The 23,535-nt window shown below is 46.1% G+C and overlaps 1 protein-coding gene across 9 annotated transcripts in view; it reads right to left on the reverse strand.

Annotated features, from left to right (window-relative positions):
- Positions 1-4,034: 4,034 nt before the first annotated feature.
- FHOD3 (formin homology 2 domain containing 3) overlaps positions 4,035-23,535 on the reverse strand; it is a 503,163-nt gene continuing 483,662 nt past the window's right edge. For all 9 annotated transcript variants that reach the window (XM_043443940.1, XM_043443933.1, XM_043443935.1 and 6 more), the window contains 2 exons: positions 17,240-17,401; positions 4,035-4,629 (listed from right to left, as the gene is read on the reverse strand). In XM_043443940.1, the coding sequence (XP_043299875.1) occupies positions 4,547-4,629; positions 17,240-17,401 (245 nt within the window). In that variant the 3' untranslated portion in view covers positions 4,035-4,546. The remainder of the gene's footprint in view (positions 4,630-17,239; positions 17,402-23,535) is intronic.

Below are 23,535 nucleotides of genomic sequence, written 5' to 3' on the forward strand. Positions count from 1 at the left end.
TTACATACATCATGAAATGATTACACAGTAAGTTTAATCACACCCATTTCATGTAGATGCAAAATTAAAGAAACAGAAAAAAGTATTTCTGTGACAAGAACTTCTAGGATTTACTCTCCAAACAACCTTATATATAGCATACAGCAGTGTTAACCATATTTATCATGTATATTACACTCCTAGTACTTACTTATCTTATAATTGAAACTTTGTACCTTTTGAATACCTTCATCCAATTCCTCCTCCCCTCACCTGCTGCGTCTGGTAACCACAAATCTGACCTCTTTCTCCGAGAGTTTGTTTTAAAGTATAATTGAACTATGACTTCATGTTAGCTCCTAGTATACAATATAGCCATTCAATGTTTCTATACATTTCAAAATATCACCATGATAAGTCTAGTTACCATCTGTCACTGTAAAAGAAATATTATGTAATTGACTATATTCCCCACTCTGTACATTTCATAGCTGTGACTCATTTATTTTATAACTGGAAGTTTGAACCTCCTAATTTCCCTCTCCCATTTCTCTCCTTCCCCCACCCCCACCTCTCAGGCAACCACCTGTTTTCTCTATATCTGTGAATCTGTTTCTGTTTTATTATGTTTGTTTGTTTTCATTTTTAGATTCCATATACAAGTAAAATCATACAGTTTTTGTCATTCTCTAATTTTACTTAACATAATATTCTCTAGTTCCATCCCTGTTGTCAGAATGGCAAGATTTCATCTTTTTATGACTAATACACCACTCAGTGTGTGTGCACATATATATCACATCTTTTTATTCATTCATCTACTGATGGGCACTTAGGTTGCTTCCAATTTGGGCTATTATAAATAATACTGCAATAAAAATAGGGGTGCATATGTCTTTTCTGATTAGTGTTTTTGCTTTCTTCAGATGAATACCTATGAGTGGAATTGCTAGATTATATCATAGTTCTCTTTTTAATCTTTTTGAGGAGCCTATATACTGTTTTCCATAGTGGCTATACCAATGTACATTCCCACCAACGAAGTTCCCCTTTTCTCCACATTTTCCCCAACACTTGTTATTTGTTGTCTTGTATTTTATAATAACCATTCCAACACATTTTATTGTAGCTTTAATTTGCAATTCTCTGATGATTAATGATGTTGAGCATCTTTTCAGATGCCTGTTGGCCATCTATATGTTTTCTTTGGAAAAATGTCTATTCAGGCCCTCTGTCCATTTTTTAATCAAGTTTTCTTTTCCCACATTGAGTTATAGACATTCTTTGGATATTTTGGATATTAACCCCTCATCAGATATATTGCTTGCAAATGTCTTCTCCCACGCTGTAAGTGGTCTTTTCATTTTGGGTATAGTTTCTCTCAATGTGCAAAAGCTTTTTAATTTCGTGTAGTCCCATTTATTTTTTGTTTCCTTTGCCTGAGCAAAAAAAAAAAAAAAAAAAATCAATATTGCCAAGACTGATGACAAACAGCACACTGCCTATGTTTTCTTCTAGACGCTTTGTGGTTTCAGGCCTGACATGTAACTCTTTAATCCACCGTAAGCTTACTTCTGTGTATGGTGTGAGAGTAGGCCAGGTTGATTCTTCTGCACATAGCAGTCCATTTTTCCAACACTATCTAAGAGGCTGTATCTTCCCCATTGTATATTCTTGCCTCCTTTGTCACGGATGGATAATGTAAGTGTGAGGTTATCTGTGGGCTCTCTATTCTGTACCATTGATCTATGTGTCTGTTTCGTAATGGTGCCACACCATTGATGACCATAGCTTTGTAGTATAGTTTGAAATCACAGACTATGATGCCTCTAACTTTGTTTTTTCTCTTGTTCATTTTGGCTATTCAGTGTCATTTGTGTTCCCATAAAATTTTAGAATTATTTGTTCTACTACTGTGAAAACATTATTGGTATTTTGATAGAGACTGCACTGAATCTGTAGATTGCCTGAGCATAATGGTATAGTAATTTTCATAGTATTCTTCCCATCCATAAGCATGTTACATCTTTGTGCACCCTCCCCTCCACTTTAAACCTTCTCAGTAAGTTATTTCTTAAATAGAAAAAAAAAAAAAAACCCTCAAGACCCCAAAGAAACTAAAACACAGGTATCTTTAAAAGAAAGATATTTGCCTTTCTTTACCAGCAATTTTGTAATTTCAACCCAGATTAAGAAATAGGCACAAGAATACATATAGTGATGACCAGCACGATTAGCAACATCTCACACTGCAAAGTACTATTCACTTTAATGCTTCTCAAAAGTCTTTAAGAAAAATTTAACTTCTTGAATTAAAAACACCAGTAGAGGCAGACAGAATGAATGGTGACAAGAAGAGGAAATGAACTACAGAAGAAAATCACTCAGATTCACTGCAAACTACTAACCAATTTCCAGTAAAAGGAGGCCTTCTTTACCTCGCTGTAACCAAGAAATTATGACTTAGCTTGCTCCCTCTGAGAATATTTTAATACATAAAATAAAATTAAAATTAACATTAGATTTATTCAGTCACTTCTTTCCAAATGTGACCTTTTATTCTACAGCAGTAACTCTCAGCGGAACACCAGGGACCCTTGGAAGGGCATCAAAATATTTGTTCATTAAATGTGTGGGAAAAAAATTCATCTTCCTTTTCTTTGCCCATCATGATCCCCAGTGATACAGAAACTCCATGTTCATATTCCAGGCTGAGGCTTTGACAAACCATTAAACCACATGTGGAATATAATACACGTTATTTAGAACCATAAGGAAATAAACATTAATACCCTATGCACCCTTTTCAATAAAGTGATTAAATAAACTCAGCTGTCTGGAATACACAAACCTAACTTTTGCAGGTTCTAGGCTCTCTGGGGTACTCACGTATTATTTGACAAATGCCTGTTTGAAAGAGCTCCCTGTCTCCCAGAGAGTGGAGACACAGAAGGTTGGGGGGCGGGGCTGGGCACAGTCACAAAGGCCAGTGGGGTGAATATATTATCTTCAGCGCTTCAGACCACACGACTGCATCCTGTCTCTACATGATACCTTCTCAGATTCAGGAACACAGGGTCACAGAGGTTCTGGAGATGAGACACTGATAGAATTGGTGACCTGACCATCTTTTGACACCACCCCCTTGAATACTGGGCTTCCCTGGTGGCTCAGACGGTAAAGAATCTGCCTGCAGTGTGGGAGACCTGGGTTTAATCCCTGGGTTGGGAAGATCCCCTGGAAAAGGGAATGGCAACCCACTTCAGTATTCTTGCCTGGAGAATCCCATAGACAGAGGAGCCTGGTGGGCTACAGTTCATGGGGTTGCAAAGAGTCCGACACTACTGAGCAATGGCAGTTGTTGACCGTCCCCTGTTTTCGGAGGTGGAGGTTCTTCAGAGGGAGCCATGCGCCCTGTGAGGGGCTGAGGATCTCTGTGGAGGAGTCAGGCCCCTCAGAGTGGCTCTGTGGTTGAGAGCACCTCAAGCATCTTCCCCTCTAGACGCCTGAGCTTCTGATGGCTGTGCTTGAGCGCCAAGGACAGTACTTCTCATTCTGAAGTTCTCTGCAGACAAAGCTTCAACTTTTCATTTTTCTTTTGGTGACTTTGTAAATTCTTTGAGAAAATGAATTTTAACATCAAAGGCCTGTGAGTGAGTTGCAGAATTTAGATTTTTTTTTTTTTTTTTTCTTTTTTTTTTTTTTTTTATTTTTTTATTTATTTATTTATTTTTATTTTTTTTAATTTTTTTATTAGTTAGTTTTTGCTTCAGCATCACAAAGGAGCAAAAACAAAGCATGCGGGTAAGGTGATACATGGGAGGTTATTGCTAACTTGTACTGCCAGGAAGACCATGCCTAATTAATCTGGAGTTACAAAGAGCACACGTCAGCATTTTTCACTCAATTAACAAACAAAAGAAAATCCAAAGGGCTTGGAGGCCATATGGAGCCAGGGTCCTTCTCACAAACCTGAGAAGACGTTTTGTGGATCCAGAAGGAGCCGAGCCTATGGAGCTATTTAAGGTTCTACGCAGGAGAATAAAGGTTTCCAGTTACGGCATTAAACTCTGTTTATTTAGTATTTGAAACAGGGTGTACATTTATGAATTTGTATAAACATTTATTAATAATACATCTAAAATCCACAACCAGTAAACAATCTGTGCTTTCCTCTGTGTACAGTTTTGGAGTGGACATCTGCATGTTTTGGTGTTGTGGAGGGACCCAGTCTGTGAACCTAACCAAACTGCATCATGACCATGGTAACTGTGACGGAAGTGCCCTGCTCCCGAAAAGGGGCTGCTCCTGGCACAGAAAAGGCGTCACGCTTTGGAACTACTAAGCCAGGTGCCAAGGAAAAAAGAGACACACAGCGGACACGATGAAGAAAGAACAAGAAGGGGACGCCGGAGTCCGTGTCACAAGCCGGGCAGTGACCTCTAGACACACACGCCCCCCCTTCAGAAGCTTCAGGCGTCAGAGCCTCTGCACCTCCCACTGGAGGGGCTCCCCCCAGCAGGAGCTCACACTCAGCGCAGACAGGCTTCTGAGGGCACCGTGGGGGTCACAGCTGCAGCTCCGAGGTGCCCACCAGGCCCAGCGCCCGCGCTTCTTCCGGAGTCAGGCCGCTCTTCAGGGTCCTCCGCACTGCCGGGGCCAGAGACGAAGGGGCGAGAAGAGAGGGCAGGGTTAGCAGCCAGGCCCCTTCCCCAAGCAGTCACAGTGCTCACGACCCCCGGCCCCACCCTACCCCTGCTGAAGAGCCCCGGCTGACTGGCTGTTTTCAGGGCAGGAAAAAAATCTAGGGGCTGCCAGAGGCTGCCCTGGAGATGACCCAGGCACCGCCCTGGAGAGTTGGGCAGAGAGGGGACCGCGTGGTGGGGTGGGGCAGAGAGAGGCCCACCCTCAAGAGCTGTCTGAGAAAGGGTGCGAACTACAAGATGCAGGTGGCCTGCTGGGAGCGCAGCCTTTCCCAGCACAAGGAGCAGATCAGAGCTGGTGAGGAATTCCAGAGTACAGGAAAACACATGTTCCGCGGATGCAAGTGAGGTGAGATGATCCCGCAAATCTGCAGGGACGAACCTCTGCAGAGGCCCCCCAGCAAGGTATTAACAGAACCTGGCACAAGGGGGGAGTCGTCAGGATGAGCCCCCCAAGAGCGCCGTGGTCTCAGTTTCAACTCATCAAAGAGCCTCTACAAAGGAGAACCACTGAGCAAACGGCCAAACCTCTGAGTGGACTTGCTGGATGGTCTCTGTGAGACACACATGGCTCAAGAAGGCCCAGTGACCTCCCGCCCTGAGGTTTACAACTGGCGGTCAGAGGAACACTCATATTTAACCGACTGAGAATTGGCTTATGTTTGCCTGACATTATGGCTTTTCCATTGTTTAGTGTGATCAGTTTCAATGTCAAAGCAGAGGCAGGATAAGGTTGAAGGATGAGGCAGCTGGCCCTTCCCAGACTGGTCTTTTCATTTGAAAAGTTTCCTAATTACATTTTCCTGAATTGATAAATTGTATTTGGCCTACTCTGTATGGAAGTCATACTGAGTTTGGGATATCTGTTCTATTTTCAGAAGCGATATGTCATAGATCTCCCATCTACTCTAAATCATCAATCAACTAGAGAGTCCCTGAGATCACCAGGGAAAGCCTTTGATCAGAATGCAGAGAAAGTAAAGCTCACCCTTACTGTTTTCTCACTTTCCTTGCCAGATCTAATTCCCCACATTCCCTCTATGACAAGGGGGCCTATGTTCTCTGAGGCCTCCACAGGGGCGAGGTCCCCACCTCGAGTGTCTGCAGACAACTCCCATAACGATGCCTCCCTGGGCAAAAGCCCACTTAGCCCATGGACAAAGGGCCTGAAAGAGTCAGGTCTCTCTCTGGTAGAACAAACAGTGGCTAATACCAACTAATGAACATTTTTTTCTCTCCCAGGAATCAGCACTTTGGACAGGAAAGGGGAAGTGTTAGTCGCTAAGTTGTGTCCAACTCTTTGCGACCCCATGAACTGTAGCCCACCAGGCTCCTCTATCCATGGGATTCTCCAGGCAAGAATACTGGAGTGCATGAGCATTCCCTTCTCCAGGGGGACCTTCCCCACCCAGGGATCAAACCTGGGTCTCCTGAACTGCAAGCAGATTCTTTACCATCTGAGCCAGCAGGGAAGTCTTACTTTGGACAGGGGCCAACACCTAATCCATCAGTCAGTCAACAGATACTTCATGGAGAACCTATTGTTTGCTCAGCTCTTTAACTCAAAGAATGGATACACTTAGGGTTTTTAATAGCAGCACAAAGTTCTGCAGTGAAGGGTACCCTCAGATCAGGCCACCGCACACACCACTGCATTTCCAAGCCCAGCAGGGCCCCAGAGCCCCCTGGCCACAGCTGCTCCTGCACCATCTCACCCTCCCCCAAGCCCAGACGTCCTGGGCTCCAGACTGAGTATCTAACTCATCCAGACAAAATGCTTGGCTCCGGAGCCTTGGCTGGAGGCAGACTGCATGTAACTGAGTAATGGAATTTGTTCTATGGGGCAGCAATAAAAATACTACTTTGTAATACCCTTTATGTTCTTTAAACACTCCTTCAAGGGTTTGTTAAAGAAAGATAATAATTTTAGTGGCAGAAAACAAAATGAAATATTTCTCATTCTTGACAAGGACGGCTGAGACCTCTTATCCAAGATATAAGCTTCTGTCTGAAGAAGTCCACGCTGCACTATGAGGGCACCTCACATTTCCTTGGCAACAGGAGGTGGCACGGCTAGTGACCACTGCTCTGCACAGCTCTGCACCTTCGTGGATTACACGCTTGGCCCAGTGACCACACGAGCTGGTGGGCATTGAAAGAGGCCTCTATCACCTCTGTTCACATGTTAGCCCTATAATTAGAGTGCTCAGTTCATGTAAATATTTGAGTAAGGACCCTGGCACCTTATAGAACAGGCCCTACTCTCCTAATAGATATGGGCCTTGGGCCAGCTGATCCGGGAGCAGCCCAGAGAACAGAATAAAGCTTAATGGTGCTGTACCAGCCTTGCTGCCCTCAACCTCATGGTCTACTCCTATGTTTTAATGCCATAGACCCCTGAGACCCCTCCAGTCCAGGCTTTTCTCTGCTGTGGCAAAAAACCAGTGTAAGTAAATGTCCCTCTGCTTGCCAGATGAGTCCCTGAAAGGTAGGGATTCAAAGAAAAATTTGCCCCATTTATGGAATCCTACTTTATGTAGGCGTTCCTGACAATTCAGATAAATTCTCCCAGAAATATATCCTAAAGAGGACCTTAAGAATTTGAACACTTTGCTAAAAAACTCAAAGTTAATTCACCTTACCAGTGGAAAGTAGATGTGAAATGCAGGTAATTGAAATCAGCCTGGTACCCCAATTCAAGTCCTACAGGGAAAGGACCCTTACAGTGTCTGTCTACCTGCTTGTCAAGTTCACTCATTCATTCAACAGGTTACAGGAGCCTCCACCTCGAGTCAAGTGTCATCTCAAGGAGGCCAGGAGCTGATGGGGACGTGGAGTGAGAGGAAGGGCACAGGGGGTGACTCTCACGCAGAAAATTTCCAGAAAGCAAAGAAGGGCTGGGGACGTATGAGAAGGAGGGGATCAGCAGAATATGGGACTCACACAGCAGAAACTAGCCTCCCATCAAACAGGGCATTCTCAAATAGCACGTCTCAAGTGCTGGCGAACAAGGAGGAAGGCGGGGGAGTGGGGGGGCTGGCTTCCATCTGATAAGATAACGTCTGGGCCCCTTTCCACTGCCTCCCCCTCCTGCTGCCTGCTTGAACGCTCCGGCTGCCTTGGAGCTCCCTGGCCTGTCACATGCGACTGCCTCCCCTCCCCGCAGCTGCTTAACAGAGAACAGACCGTGGAAATGTTTATCCTTGTCTGCCCCGCAGCCCTTCCATAGACAGCCCGGGTCACTCTGCTGGCACCAGCAGCCACTCGACGCCCCAGGCACTTGTGACAGCTCCCAGAACGCCAGCCCTGGGATCCGACCCAGGGCACCTCTGCGGTCAACATGCGGCACAGGGGGGTCTGGGGCTCATGGAAAAATCCTAAGTTTGTTTTCTCTTTTCTTCCCCGCCTCCCCCTGCAACCCTTGAATTGAAAAAAACTTTGTTTAATCCTCCAAAGTGCTCCCAGGTGACTGTTAAGTTGAATCTGAGAAGAATGACGATTGTGGTTGCCGTTTCCTGAGCACTACCATGGATTATTTCATCCCAATTGTGTGGAAACCCTATGAGATGAGGACAGGACATGAGCAACAGCGGCATGGAGAGACAGAGACCCTGGCCCCTGCGCACACGGAGAGTGGGAGAGAAGGATTCGGGCCAAGACGTTCGAACCAGAGCCCACCCTGGAGACAGCTGTGCCCTGACAAGCCTGGCAGCCCATGCACCGACCATCTTTCATTCTGATGGCAAACGGACCGAGTTTTGCTTCCACGTGACAGAAAGCCACATGTGTGCTCTTTCACCTCTGAATCACTGACAGATTTTTTTTTTTCCATTTTTTGTCATATAATGCCAAGTGATCTGGAAATTAGTTGTTGTTGTTGTTTGTAATCCCTAAGATCCTAAACACTGTTCTGATGAGTATCCTGAGAACAGCATGTCTAGGATGACAGGAATTCACATCAGAGCTTGAAGATGTCCTACATGTTTGCGTCTTGGCATTGGGAAGTAACTGGCCCAGCTGCTCTCAGAGCTGTTCGTTTATGCAGCCCTTGTTCCTGGAGGGACCTGTCTGCTGAGGGAGAAAAATGATGGGTCCAGTCCTACCCCTTTGGACTTAAATACCAGGAGCTGTGTGTCATTCTTAGTAATTCAATGCTAGACATTCTGTGGCATTTTTGTGGGTTTTGGCTTTTTTTTTTTTGGTCAATGTCAGTTATTTAACCTTTTAGGTTAATTTCCTTACTTTTGCCCTCCATCTTTTTTTCACACAAAATCCTGTCTATTAAACACAAGGTTTCCTAAATTGACAGCTTTCTACAAAATAACTGGCCGGTACTTTTCGAAAGTGTCAAGGTCATGAATGTCTGCCACAGATCAGAGAAGACTTGAGAAGACATGATGACAATCCAACATGGAACTCGAAGTAGGATCACGGATCAGAAAAGGGCATTAGTGGGAAACTGGTGAAATCTGAGTCAAGACGGCAGTTGAGTTAATAGTTAATTTTTTGACACATTATCCTACAGTGTGCAGGGTGTTAACACTGGGGGGAGCTGGGTGAAGGATAGAAGGCAACTCTCTGAGATTACTTTTGAAGTAAGCGTAACTTTTTTGTTAAGTCTTAAAATTCTTTCAAAATAAAAAGCTAAAAAAAAAAAAAAAAAAAAAAAAAACTTGGAATGACAACAGCAAGGGGCCAAGGTTCCCAAAGCTGGATGATTTAAACTCGACTTCATAGACTCAGCCTGGGGCACCAAGAACCAGTGTCTCTGGGAGAGACCCCCGCAGTGCATCCTGACCTGGGAGATTCAGATCCCTGACTTAGGAAGAGGAAGGTGGAGGAGTAGGTGAACGTGGAGTACATCTCTCTCCACGGATACATCAGGAATACACCTTCAGACACAGAAGTGCATGCAGAACACCAGCGGAGAGCGGACAGGAGTACCTGACCAGCGGAAAAGAATATAGAGAACCATGCAAGGACGAAGGAACTAGGGGGAAAACAGGAGTGTTAGTAGGGCTGGACCTGCCCTCAGCGGGTGGGGGAACTGAAGCAGGGGTCCAATCCCCGCATGGGGGCAATTGTCTGAGTCAGGAGAAACATTTACGGCTGAGAGTGAAGCAGCTGATCTGTGGCAGCCTAAATGGAATGAGAATCAGACAGTCCTTGCTGCAGTCATACGTACCCCGGACAGGAAGACTGGTCTCCTGGAAGGTGCATATCCCTGACTTAAGTCATTGCCATCTGACTAAGACACAGCGAAGCTGCTCAGAAAGGTGATGGCCTTTGTGGCGACAGGCCTGACCGAGAATTAAGTTCACTCATGCTGAGATGGCTCTTAGCAACACTTATGGTCATTACTGTTGTTGTTCAGTTACTAAGTTGTGTCCAACTCTTCGCGACCCAATGGACTGTAGCCCGCCAGGCTCCCCTGTCCACTAGAATTCCCAAGCAAGAATACTAGAGTGGGTTGCCATTTCCTTCTCCAGGAGATCTTCCCAGATCAGGGATCGAACCCTTGCCTCCTACATTGGCAGGCAGATTCTTTACCACTTAGCCACTGTTGGGAGGCCCAACGTTTATGGTATCAGGCACTTTCTACAACCACTGGTCTGGCCACGGTCATGGCTGTGCAGAGTCCCTACCCCACTTCCCTCCTAGATCTGCAGCTATGTTCTCATCCAGTGCTCCTCCACCATCTCTTTGGTCCCTAGGTAGGCACTGAACAGAAAGCAATCAGTGAAAATGCAAAAGCAGACTGCCTTTTATGAGTCATGCAGTGGGGGAGGACAGGGGGGAGAGAGGGTGGAGTCTGGCCAGGGAGCAAAGAAGTCAAACAGTTCTCTCCATGGTTTTCTGGGATCGGAGTTCTCAGCATTGTTGAAAGTCCTGAGCAGGACAGAACTGCCTTCACCCTTTGCAGATGAAGCCCAGCTCCTTAGTGCTTATCCGAGATGTCACAACAGTACTAGACACACACAGTGCTGACAACCCAGCTTCTGTGTACAGGGGCAAGCCACTGTACCAGAGTCCCGGGGGTAAAAAGAGAGGGCCAAGATGGGTCTTGTCCACGAGTTACAGCAGACCAAGTGAGGTGGACAGTGGTGTGCAGGGAGTGATGTGAGTGATGGTAGCAAAGTGATAACGAGGTGGGCGTGTCTTCTGTGCACAAGCTCCTGGGTGACTTCCGCACGGCAGCCCTTACACATCTATCTACAGGCAGCTTCGTGTTCCTACCAGGGCCCTGGGACACCAGCGTGAAGGGAAGGGGGATGGTGAGACCCCACCACAGGTGGCTCACTTAACCCTCACAACCGTCCCGGGAGGCTGGCATGACCGCCCTCGCTGGCTGGAAGAAGACAGGCCCAGTGAAGCCAAGCCATTTAAATGGGAGCCAGTCCCCTCTGTGTTATGACTGTGCAGATTCTCAAGCATGGAGATGGATTCCATCTGAACTTGGCAGCAAAGACGATGAACCACTGTCACCTCCTGTCAGTAAGGTGCTTGGCACTTTCCGCAGCCCCCTTCCGAGAACCCTCTGCTTTGTTCCCAGAATAGCTCTCTGACGAAGGAAAGACAAATTCTCAGATTCCTCTCTTTCACGGATCCTCCCTTCTCTTGAACCTCCACTCTGGGCAAAAGGGTGCCTGCCATTCAGACAGATACGGTGAAGGACACAGAAGCCAGCCTCCTTTTTCAACACGCTAGTTGGCAATTTTGGAGGGTGATGGGTCTGAAAACACAGCTAGAGAGCCATTCAGCACAGGGAAATACGTCCAAGCTCTGCTTTGCCTCTTTAACTCCAAGGCTTGAGCTTTCCGTTACACCAGAGTCCCAGTCACTCCAGAGCAAGGGGCTGCTTCCGCTCTCGTGGGCTTGTGTGCGGGGCCTGTACACCCTGTTTTGGACCTGCCTCCAGGGCTCAGATGATTTGGGGTCTGTTCTGAAAGCACCGCCTCACTCCCCAGTCCCCAGGCTCTAACTATGCCTCCCAGCTTACCCCTGGCAAACTCCTCCAAAGCCTCTTTCCTGTGTCCGTCCAGCCCTGCCTCCCAGACCCTCCCAATGAAGAGCCAGGCTACAAATACCTTCCTCACTTCCCCATCTTCCTTTTCCAGTGCAAAGGGCTGGAAACCCACCATAGGTTTAGAGTTGGCCCCCGTGAACCAGTGAGCTGCTGTCAGCTCCGTTCTCTCTGGCCACTCTACTCCTGTAGCCGGGAGGGGGCGCTGATGGGGGTGGCAATTCTCCCCAAAGGCCCGTCCCTTACATATCGGCTCTCTAAAAGGCACTGACTGGCCACCAGGTTTAGGAGACTTTGGGCTCCCTCTTGGACTGATTCTATTTATCTTTTTGTGCCCTGGCCTGTGTACATGGGTGGGTGCCCTTAGCTGTCTTCAGAGGGGCAATCAGTCCAACTTTAATGAGCTGGAAGTATATTTAGGCTCTGAGTAAACAGTAATGATGTTGAGAAGACAAAAGTTTGAGAAACTCTGGTCCTTTTACTAACAACTTACTCTACTGTATTCTAACAGCATTTATTTTAAAGCCTCTGGCTCTTTCCATTGTTAGCCCTATAAAAGAATATAAAATTTGTAAGGAGGGAAGAACTATGTAAATAACATGCAGGGACATTTTTCTTAATGGGATTAGTGGGAAAATTTCTGGACATTTTCAAATACCACCTTGGAAAATTACAATTCACCTGAGAACTGATCAGATCCAGCACTCAATCTAATATTTTGTGAGGCATCGCTACCATTTTCCCTAAAACAGGGTCAATAATTTTTCAGATTTGTTCAGCCTCCTCCTCCATGGAATTCTGTAACAGATAGCATGGCAACACCCCTCAATATGTCGTAAAAGAAGATCTTTGTTATACTGAATCAACATGAACACGTCACATACCCTTCAAGAGGAAGGGTGAAGCTTTGTAAGAGGTGAGATGAGAGTCCAGTCATGAAATCAAGTCAGAGTTCAATGTTCCTTTCCCAGCAGCTCCTAGAATCAGACTTCTGGCCCCTCACACTGAAACATCGTTCTTGTAAAGAACCTAGTTTATATTCCTAAGACACTGTTGGATTCCTTGTAGGTCACATCAAAGTGATCGCATTTTTATAGAAACATAGCCCTGAGCCCAAAAATCCATGGTCACATTACAGGTGGGGCCCAGACTCCTCCTTGGAGAAAAACAGCAGGAGAGGGGGCATCCAGCCTCTCTCAGTGGGACAAGGCCTGGGCTCCTCTGGGAAAGAGTAAAAGACAAACCGCGAGTCCCTAGTGTCCCCTCTGCTCTGTGACAGGCCAGGCTAATGGCGACATGCAGACAGCCAGCGGGGCAGAGACTCTCATCCGAAGATGGGTCCCAGAGCAAAGAACAGAAGGGCCCTTTTCTTCCCCAGACCCCGAGCCTGTCCCGCAGAATCACAGTGGGAAGGAGACCTCAGATGCCTGTCAGCTTTAAGGTTTTCTAGGGAAGACCAACATTCGGGAGGCCGAAGAGAACAAATAGCCCGGGGACAAAGTGTGTGTGTGTGCGCGCGTGTGTGTGTGCTCAGTCAAGTCTCTTTGCGACCCCATGGACTGTAGCCCACTAGGCACCTCTGTCCATGAAATTTTCCAGGCAAGAATACTGGAGTGGGTTGCCATTTCCTGCCCGGACACAGTATGGGGTTGGTCAAAAAGTTCATTCGGACTTTTTCATAAGATGTAATGGAAAAAACCCAAATGAACTTTTTGACCAGATGGATACCTGCCCCAATATGATGAAAAGAAAAACCAAAATAAGAAGAAAACAAAGGGCTTGGAGAATGCTCTCTTCAACCACCTCCACCAGCTGATTCAAGAGCCTTGGCTAGATTCTTGGGGAGCATATGAGGTGCATTTGTGTTGACATTTTACAGGCTAGACATCAACTGGACAATTCAAAACATTTTACTTATTGAGACCCTGATGGTTCCAGCTGGGAAAACAGCAGAACAGAGCCTGGGAACCTGGGAATTCATTACGGTGCTCTGGGCGTATCCCAACTGGCTGCATATTACAGGCTTTAAGCAGGACTCTTGGTGGGGGTAAGCCTGGCCACCAGCATCAAACATGAAAGCAGAAGTTTAAGTATACATGAGGAGTCTCGAGTGGCTTGCAGGTCATAAATTTCTAGGTTATGGGCTGGATTCAGTTTGGTTTCCTGCAACAGCTGGACTGTTATTGTCTTTAGCTAAATGAGTTATAGCCCAAATATGTTAGTTATTCATTTATCCACTTGCCTCATTGCCACCATTAAACAATCAAATCCGATGCAGCATTGTTCCAGGGTGAGGCCCCAACCAGAACTTCATGTCGATTTTGCAAATTGGTTTTTTCTCATTCCTTTAACTTCTTGTGAAAAGCTGGAGTTTACATCCCTTTATAATAGAAATCAGAGTAACTTCCCCATCTCAAATTTCTGTGGATGGTGCCATCACTAATAAACGAAACCTGTTACAGATAAACACTTACATACATGCAGAGCTATATTTGTTGTAGCAACTGCATCACAGGACAAAATATGTTTGGCTAAATAAAAAGAATATAGGGCTGTTTTGCATAAGATTGGAATGGAAACGATACCACAGGAAATTATTTTATGTCAACCACAAAAACAGGCAAAATATCTCTCTGGCCAGACTGAAGAGGAAAATTAATTATGACTGTGTTATTGTTCCCAGTGACATTATGTGTCTCTCTAAGAATCTGGCCAGAGGGCAGGGCCAACACTCTTTGCCAACACAGACATACAACGTATAGGAGGAAGACATAGCCTGGGCCTCCAGGGACTGGTCAGGCCCCTGCCTCATGCAGTCTCCTTCTCTGAGATCCCTGGCCCAAGCCTGCCCATCTTCTGGAGGGCAATCCCTGGCCTGGCATCCTTTGTGTACTCCTCTCCTGTGGTCCGACTTCCCCCAGCGTGCTTTCCCTAGCTCTTCCCAATGGAGACCCTTGCACTGAGGTTGCCCACTGCCCACTGATGCATGGTTTCTTCCATTTGGTTACTGGTTTAGTAAAGTAAATAAGAGGAAGGTAATAAAGGACAAGGGCTTCCTTGGTGGCTCGGACGGTAAAGAATCTGCCTGCAATGTGGAAGACCTGGGTTCGATCCCTGGGTTGGGAAGATTCCCTGGAGAAGGGAATGGCAACCCAATCCAGCGTTCTGACCTGGAGAATTCCATGGACAGAGGAGCCTGGTCAATGGGGTCACAAAGAGTCAGACACGACTGAGCGACTTTCACTTTCAATAAAGGACAAATACTGAAGATAATCTACTTAAGACCCCAAAAGCCTTTCATAAGTTTCATTTAAAAAAAAAAAAAGCTATTTAAGAAAAAGATTTCTGATTATGCAAACAGCAAGAGAAAAATATGCAAATGATGTAGACAAGCCATACAAAGCAGAAGAGATGCAAACCACAAGAGGCTAGACCTTCCCTGTGTGCAGAGAAAAATTAAGTTAAAACATAAAGAATGCTATTTCACACTCTTCAGAAAAAGGCACGTGCAGGCCTGGCCTGGAGCACACAGTGAGGAGACAGTGAGGGTAAGCTTCTGGAGAAGAGCCTGCCCCCCAAGATGTGCACATCTGGGGACCCTGTGATTCCAGTCTTGGCCTCGGAATGGCCCAGTGCCACCTCTGCCTTACTGTGCTCGGGTCCCCCGGGGATCCTGTTAAATGCAGGTTCTGAATCAGCTGCCCTGGAGAGGCCCCTGTGAACATGTGTTTCTAACCAGCCTCCAGGAGATGCTCACGTTGTCTGAGGAACAACTTTAAGTAGCAAGCCCCTAGTCAAGATTTTACATGGGAGCACCAGGAGGATGGCAAAGCAGCACCAGGAAACAACGGAATGTTGGAAAACATAAAGACAGCGATGCTGGAGTCCACAAACAGATTCTTAAAGACGTAAAAAGTCCCCCTGAATGATAGGTTTCTATTTTAAAAATGGAGGGAGTGTGGCAGAAGCCACACAAAGTGGAGCGAGAGTCCTTCTAGTGTCACCAATCACCCGGGGGCACGGGGAGGACCCCACCGCACAGGCTCTCCGGAGGTCGGCTTGAGTCCAGCCCAGACACCTGGCATTTTTAAAGCTCTGCAGGAAGTTCTAATGTGCGCCCACGGTTGAGAGCCACAGTTCAAGAAGGTACTCGAAGCGTGTACCAGCAGGATGGACCTCCTCTAGGAGCGTGGCAAAAACCAGCCTCCTGTCTCACTCACTGAGAACCACAGCCCCCACCCCCCGAGTTCTGTAGTTTGCGAGTCTCTGCCTCTCCCTGCAAGCGGTGTTGAGTGGCATTTACTTTTCTGGGGAAAATGTCCACTAGAATCTAAACGCAATGATATGAAAGGGGCAGGGTCTGAGAGCCTGTGGCAATTCGGTTTAGAGTTATTTACCCTGGAAACACACATGACAATGGTTCAAACAGAACCAGGGCGTCCACAGCATGCATCCCAAAACGCAGCCACCCCCGGTGAGTGCAGGGAGGCACTGCATGGGGAGGCTCTGAGTTTGAGTTCTTACTGAACTCTTGCCTCCTGAAGGTCACTCTCTTTTCACTCTGGGAGCCAAGACAAGGGGAGGTGACCAGGCATCCTTTTTACGAAACATCAGAAATCCCTGTCCCAGTCAGCATTCCTGGAGGCTGAGCTGGTGGAGACTCAAGCTGTCTCTTGAGTGACTGGCAGCAGGCCAAGGCTTTGGGGGTGAGCTCTCTTCTGAAACACAGGAGGGCCACGGCCATGTCAAAGGATTCAGGGAACCTGCTTCTCGAAGTGAGCCGTCCCTGTGAGACTCAGCCTGGTGCCCACAGAGGTGTCTCCACACCTGTCATTTAGCCAGTGGGAGCAGGTAAAAGGGAACAGGAAATATCCTCTATTTGATAGGAAATTTTTTAAAAAGCCTGATCAACCTAGGCTAAAATGAACGATTTTAACCATCCTTATAGACGGCAGCCCACCAGGCTCCTCTGTTTATGGGAGCCTGGTGGGCTGCCGTCTATGGGGTCGCACAGAGTCGGACACGACTGAAGCAACGCAGCAGCAGCAGCAATGCCTGTAAAATCACTTGCCACCTCTGGGCTCATCTTCAGCACATTCACGGGCAGCAGTGAACCACTGGGGAACAGTCTCCAGCCCAGAAAGTGCCCCCCTGATGCTGGGCGAGGGGCAGAAATATGGCCGCAGCAAAGCACTCAGGGCAGTACTTGGCAACTGGCCCACTGTATCCATCCCTGCACACCAAGGTCATCGAAGGCCTTTCAGACCTTCCCGGGGACAACGTGTGAACCAGGGGAGGCCTGACCAGACATGGCAACCACGGTGGACAGGCGGCTGCAGCACACCTCCTTCCTCAATGGCCAGTGCTGACGCTCCAGCACAAAACCCTTTCGTCGAAGACCACAGGTGGGCCCTCCGGGCACCAGGGGCAATTCACTAAATCCCATCGTGGAGTCCCCGCCCTCCCAGGTCATACAGCGCCAGGAGGCTGCTCCAGGAGCCCGAGTCCCGCATCCCGACTCCGAGGCACTCACGAGACTTCCGGTTGGCGCGGGAGCGCTTCCTCTCCCGCGGCACCACTCGCTGGCTGGGCACTTGGGTGGCTGACTTGACGATGCGGTCCATGATCTCATCAGCTGCATCGTCCGTGACGTTAGGCGAGTCATCCATGCCCATGGTCCAGGAACTAGCGGATCCTGAAGAATCAGACAACCAGAGAGCACGAGGTACTCAGAGAGAAGGAGAGCACAGCACAGCGGCAACGAAGCCCGTCAGGAAATAGAGCCCAGCGGAGCCAGGGTCAGGGCGGAGCCTGGCGGACCGGGGAGCTGACCTGTTCCCACCGCAGGGGCACCGCAGTGACCTGGGACCATCACCCTCGGGGCTCTGGCCTCCCAGGAATCATGCCAGCGGCACATTATGTCGCACTCCTCTGTCACACAGCTGTGACCCCACCTCTCACTGTTCTGGACATGTCTCCACCTGCCAGGTCCTGTAGTCATGGCGGGGGTGGGGTGGGGTAGACTCCCGATGCTACATGGCGCCCTGCACATCGCAAACACCCAGTGATGCGCTCCAGAAATGTCCTGAGACATTTGCTACGTTTCAGCTGTCTTATCTCTGGTTGTATGTGCCTAGTGTATGTCAACTAACCCTAGCTGCTCATTCAGTTAAATAAAAGTCAATGGATTTTGTAACATATGGTTCATCTTTGGATTACCTAGCCTTTAAAAATCATAACAGGATTGCCCTCTTCCATTAGGAAAGGGGAGGGAACACACATTTGTCTACTTTTAAAAAATTTATTTGGCTGCACCAGGCCATAGTTGCAACATGCGAGATCTAGTTTTTGGACCAGGGATCGAACCCGGGCTCCCTGCATTGGGAGGGCAGAGTCTTAACCAACTTCTTTAACTACCAAGGAAGTCCCAAAACAACATTTTCTTTGGTACATTCATCTGCTTCCTGACCAGAAAAAAATTTGTTTATAGCTATTTGTTAAGACAGTCCAAGTCTGACATGAAAGCACCTGCCTCTAGATCAGCAAGAAGAAAGTACCACAAAAACATGGGTTCTCAAATCATATTAAACACTTAGAAATGAATGCTATTTTGATTCATCAAAAATGAACTTTGTGACTGATCAACTTCTCTGTGAAATCTCTTCTCTAAGATGGGAACTATGCTTCTGTAAGAAAAAAGATGTACAATGTGCTCAAAATTGTGAATTTTCTCAAGTGAGTGTTCTCAGACTCTGTGTTTGTGGAACACAGGTACCCTGAACTTGACCAAGGTCCAGCTAAAGCTGAAGAATAGTCAGCTTTTCTCAAACTACAGGGAAAATATGTTAGTAAACACTTATCTTAAATTTTGAGTTCTATACTAATTTTTCAAAACTTTGGTGTTTGGATATTAACAGAAATTGTAGGGAATAGTTGATCACAGCTCAACAGACTGTACATTTTATAGACAGCAAATATGCAATATACTATAATTTAGTCATAATTTCTGCTAGTAAAATTCAGATGACTAAATTAAATACATTAAAAATTCATACTTGGCAAATGAGAATCAGGATTGCCGTGTATGACCACTTGCATGTATTTGAGGACAGAGGCCACAGGACAATGATGTTTTCTGCTAACAAGGCTTTTGTTCTGGGTCATTTTAAAAAATTGCTTTGTTTTATGAGTAGGAGCATACTTACAACATTGGGATATAGAAAATCAGGACATTTTAACTTTTCCTGCTTATACCTAATGGCAATTGATCTACTTGTTTCCATCAGAAGGTTAGTGTTTTCAGCATCATAAAACCCTCTAAAAATATGTTCTTCTCAGAAATGAATTTTTGAAATTGCTGAATTTTCCTGCATTGTCAGGCTTGTCTAGGTGTTCTAATTGAAGGCAAGAGGCCTTGCAGCAGCAGAGCTCTCAGACTGGGCTCAGCAGAGCCTCTGAACCACAGCCTTTCGCACAACAAAGCCATCAACAGAAAAATTGCATTTTACCCAGCAATTTCCTGTTTTCCCTTTACTCTATTGATTTAAAATTCTGTGCCCCATTTTGAAATGCCAAGCTACCCTTCCCAAAACACAAAGCTCAGGCAATTGTCTTCGCTCATAATACAATATAACTGGCTCCTAAAACGAGCCAGAAATGAAGGAATCATCTGATCTTTCCACTGAGAATTACTTATACGTCCATCTTACACATTCTTGGGGATCTGCTTGCACTGTGACATGTCAGGAGATGCCCACAAGGAGTATCTGGCCATCTGTCCAGGACCGTCAGACTCAGTTTTGTGATGCTATCATCTTCTCATGACCTCAGTCTTGGTTCTGCTTCTTTATCCCCTCTCCCCTTGGTTACTTTCCTCACTGCCCAATTACCACTGAAGCCCGTTCCATTCTTGGCTGTGTACATGCTTCCCTTTCTGGGACTTGAGCACACACATACAGCCACAGGAGAACACTGCCCATACCTTAGACTCCAAGGGGGCTCCCCAGGGTCTCCCAGGTGCTAGCCATTGATATTTACTGAGATGTCTGTGTAACTTATTATATATAATATATGCAAATAGAGAGAGAGATGGTGGAGCAGATAAAACATTACAGACACGATAGTACCATGGCATTTTATTTGGACTTCATTTTTTAAAAAATAGGCAAATTGTAGTCTGAAAGACAACACTGCAACTAATTTTTCCCTTAAAAATCTAACAAAGAAATAGTCTAAAATGAAAATAATTATATCCAAATAGATATTATATTACTGTAATAAACATCTACCTTCATTTCTAAAAGAGTTTCCCTGGGTATAGATTTCTAACAGGTTAGAAACTTCTTCTTTTCTTTGGCAGTTTTAAAGATGCCATTCCACTTTCTTTTGACTTCCATAGTTTCGGTTAATAGTGAGTTATCATTCTTACTGTTGCTCCTCAGAGAGTACCCTCTTCTCTCTCTGGCTGTTTTAAAGATGTTATCTGTATCTTTGGGTTTTGGCAGTTTGTCTGTGGTATGCCTAGGTAGGGTTTTCTTAGTATTTCCTCTCCTTGGATTTGTTGTTTTTCTCTTTAAATATCTGTCCTTGCTTTCTGGCATGCTGACTTCTGTTGCACAGCATGGGCTCTAAAGCACGGGGCTCCGTATTTGCGGCACATGGGCTCCCCCAGTTGTGGTGCAAGGGCTCAGCTGCTCCGAGGCAGGTGGGATCTCAGTTCCTCGACCAGGTATCTAACCCACGTCCCCTGCATTGGAAGGTGGATCTTTAACAACTGGACCACCAGGGAAGCCCCTCCTTGGACTTGCCACCTCTCTAAACTATGTGGATTGCTATCTATCATGAGCCTTTGGAAAATTCTCACCCATTATTTCTTCAATTATTACTTCTTACCATTTTTTCTTTCTGATACTCCAGTTACACATATGTTAGACCATTTGGCTGTGTCCCACCTGTCTCTTATGGTAAAGAATCTTCCTGCAATGCAGGAGATATGGGTTAGATACCTGGGTTGGGAAGATTCCCTAGAGAAGGGAATGGCTACCCACTCCAGTATTCTGATCTGCAGAATTCCATGGACAGAGGAGCCTGGCAGGCTATAGTCCACGGGGTCGCAAACAGTCAGACACGATTGAGGGATTTTTACTTCATTTCACTACACCAATCTCTTACATTTTGTTTCATTCATTCTTTCTCACCATGGTTCAGTTTGTATATTTTCTATTAACCTATTTTGTTTGGACTCACCAACCTCTTTTGCTGGTACCACTCTGCTGTTAAACCCATCATATTTGTTAATCATATCAGATACTTTTCTTTTCAGTTCTAGAATTTCCAGTTGATTCTTTTAAATAAATTTCAGCCTTTTGATCAATCTGTCTCTATTTTCCTTTTTTTTAAAAAACAACTATAAATGGCTAAATTTGACTGCAAATTTCAACATCTGGATCACCTGTCGATCTGCTGCTCTAGTCTACTTTTCTTCTTCTTGGTCACATTTTCATGTTTTCCTGGCTCTTAATGTTGACTATGTACTGTACTTTGAGTAGAAAGGAATGCAGAGGCTGAAGTCAGTGTCATTTCCCCCTCGTCTTTGCCCTTTCTGTTAAGCAGACATAGTGAAGGACTGAGCAGTTCTTATCGTGTTAGTTGCTCTTCTGTGACCCCATGGACTATAGCCCACCAGGCTCCTTTTGTCCATAGCATTTCCCAGGCAAGAATACTGAAGTGGGTTGCCATTTTCTTCTCAAGGGGACCTTCCCGACCCAGGGATCAAACCCGTGTCTCTTGCATTAGCAGGTGGGTTCTTTACCACTGAACCTCCTGGGAGGACTCAGCAGGATTGGGGCCAAATAGCAGTTTTCATTGAGAATCAGTCCATCTCTGTCTTTAACTATCTGATGCATTTGTTGAAGGTGCTTACTCTAAATTATCTTTGTGTCCTCAGAACTTAAAGACTGTAGGAAAATTTCTACAGCCTTTCTGACACAGCCTCCTCCTCCCCACCTCCTCATGTTGCCCCAGTCCTTGGCAAATATCCCATGAAGAAAATCGTCTGCATTTGAAGCTTCTCTAGTTCCATCCTCTTATGCCAGCTCACATGACTACTGCAAGTTCTGCTGGCTTCTCTTCACTATTAAAGTTACTCTGCTCACAGCAAATCTAACTCTCAGCCTGGGCCCAGACTAGGTGAATGCTCTCAGAGAGGTGCCCTCAGCTCACCTAGAATTCTAATTTGTCTAGTTCTCTCTCCTTTCACAGTTCTCTGATGTATCCTGAAGGGAAGTTCTTGTTATTTTATTAAAGTTTATGGTTTACAGTAGCAGGAGTAGTGACTTGCTACTCCCTGTGACATGCCACCTGGAAGCAGAAGTCTCCGCAAGTGCAGAGAGACTGAACCACTTTCCTTTCTAATCCTTTTTATCAGTTAGTGAAAATGAACCCACATTGCACAAAGCTAGCAATATCTTTTTCTTTCTGTCCTTTCCACTATGGAAGGGTTTTCTCTTTTAAAATTAGCACAACCCATTTATGTTCCATTGCAAGGAGATCAAACCAGTCAATCCTAAAGGAAATCAACCCTGAATATTCATTGGAAGGACTGATGCTGAAGCTGAAGTTCCAATACTTTGGCTACCTGATGCAAAGAGCTGACTCATTACAAAAGTCCCTGATCCTGGGAAAGACTGAAGGCAAAAGAAGGGACAACAGAAGACAAGATGGTTGGATGGCATCACTGACTCCACGGACATAAGTTTGCGCAAACTCCTGGAGATGGTGAAGGACAGGGAAGCCTGGCGTGCTTCAGTCCATGGGGTGGCTAAGAATTGGACATGACTTAAGTGACTGAACAACAACAACAATTATGTTCCATTAGAAAGAGACCTGGGTTTGATCCCTAGGTTGGGAGATACCCTGGAGGAGGGCATGGCAACCCACTCCAGTATTCTTGCCTGGAGAATCCCCATGGACAGGGGAAACTGGCGGGCTACAGTCCACAGGGCTGCAGAGAGTCAGACACGACTAAGTGAGTAAGCACACAGCACAGCGACATTGGACTCCACCTCCCAGGGTGGCTTTAATTGCACCAGCTTGCGTCCACGAAGGCACAGCAGTTCGACTCCTGATGGCTGGGGTCACTATGGTGCAGGTGCCCATGCTGCCTTTGCTCTCCTGGTGGCCACGGTTAGCCTAGGAGACAAAGCCTACAGCAGCTGCTGGGGCACAGACAGACTCATGCATAGGATGCCCTACGCCTTGTGGGAGCCAATGATTCCCAACCTCACACCCAACAGTGCAAAGCTGTTTTATTCTTATCCTTGCTTTATGCTTTGTCTAGACTGACAGTCTCTACTGCTCAGCATTTAATGATATTATTTTCTTCACCTTCTGATCTCTCCAACTTTTTTCTCTCCTCTTATGTTCTGTCTTGTTTACACACTCTTTCTCTCCTGTCACTGCTTAATTGATCTGAGAAATGGAGGACTTTTATAGCCAGCACTGGCCAAGAAGAGGGCACCTTTCTTCCCACGTGAAAAATCAGACAATCAGAATGTCCCACACCAAGTACTCAGGACTGTGGTCTGTCACAGTCGCATCTATCTGCTTTTGCTCACCAAAAGGCTGCCTGTGCTTTGCCAAATAATAAGTTATTTTCTTTTCCTAATTCTCCGTCCAACACTATCTGAAAATCAGAGGGTTCAGAAAGACCAAATCGCAGAGAACCTAATCTCTGATCCTTGAATGTGAACAGTAACACCTGCATGTGTCTGGGGTAAAGTCTGGGATTAAGATTGTAGCACAAGGGCTGACTGCTCTATTTACCATCTG

The sequence above is a fragment of the Cervus canadensis genome, chromosome 23 (assembly GCF_019320065.1).
Source record: "Cervus canadensis isolate Bull #8, Minnesota chromosome 23, ASM1932006v1, whole genome shotgun sequence".
Taxonomy (NCBI): Eukaryota; Metazoa; Chordata; class Mammalia; order Artiodactyla; family Cervidae; genus Cervus; species Cervus canadensis.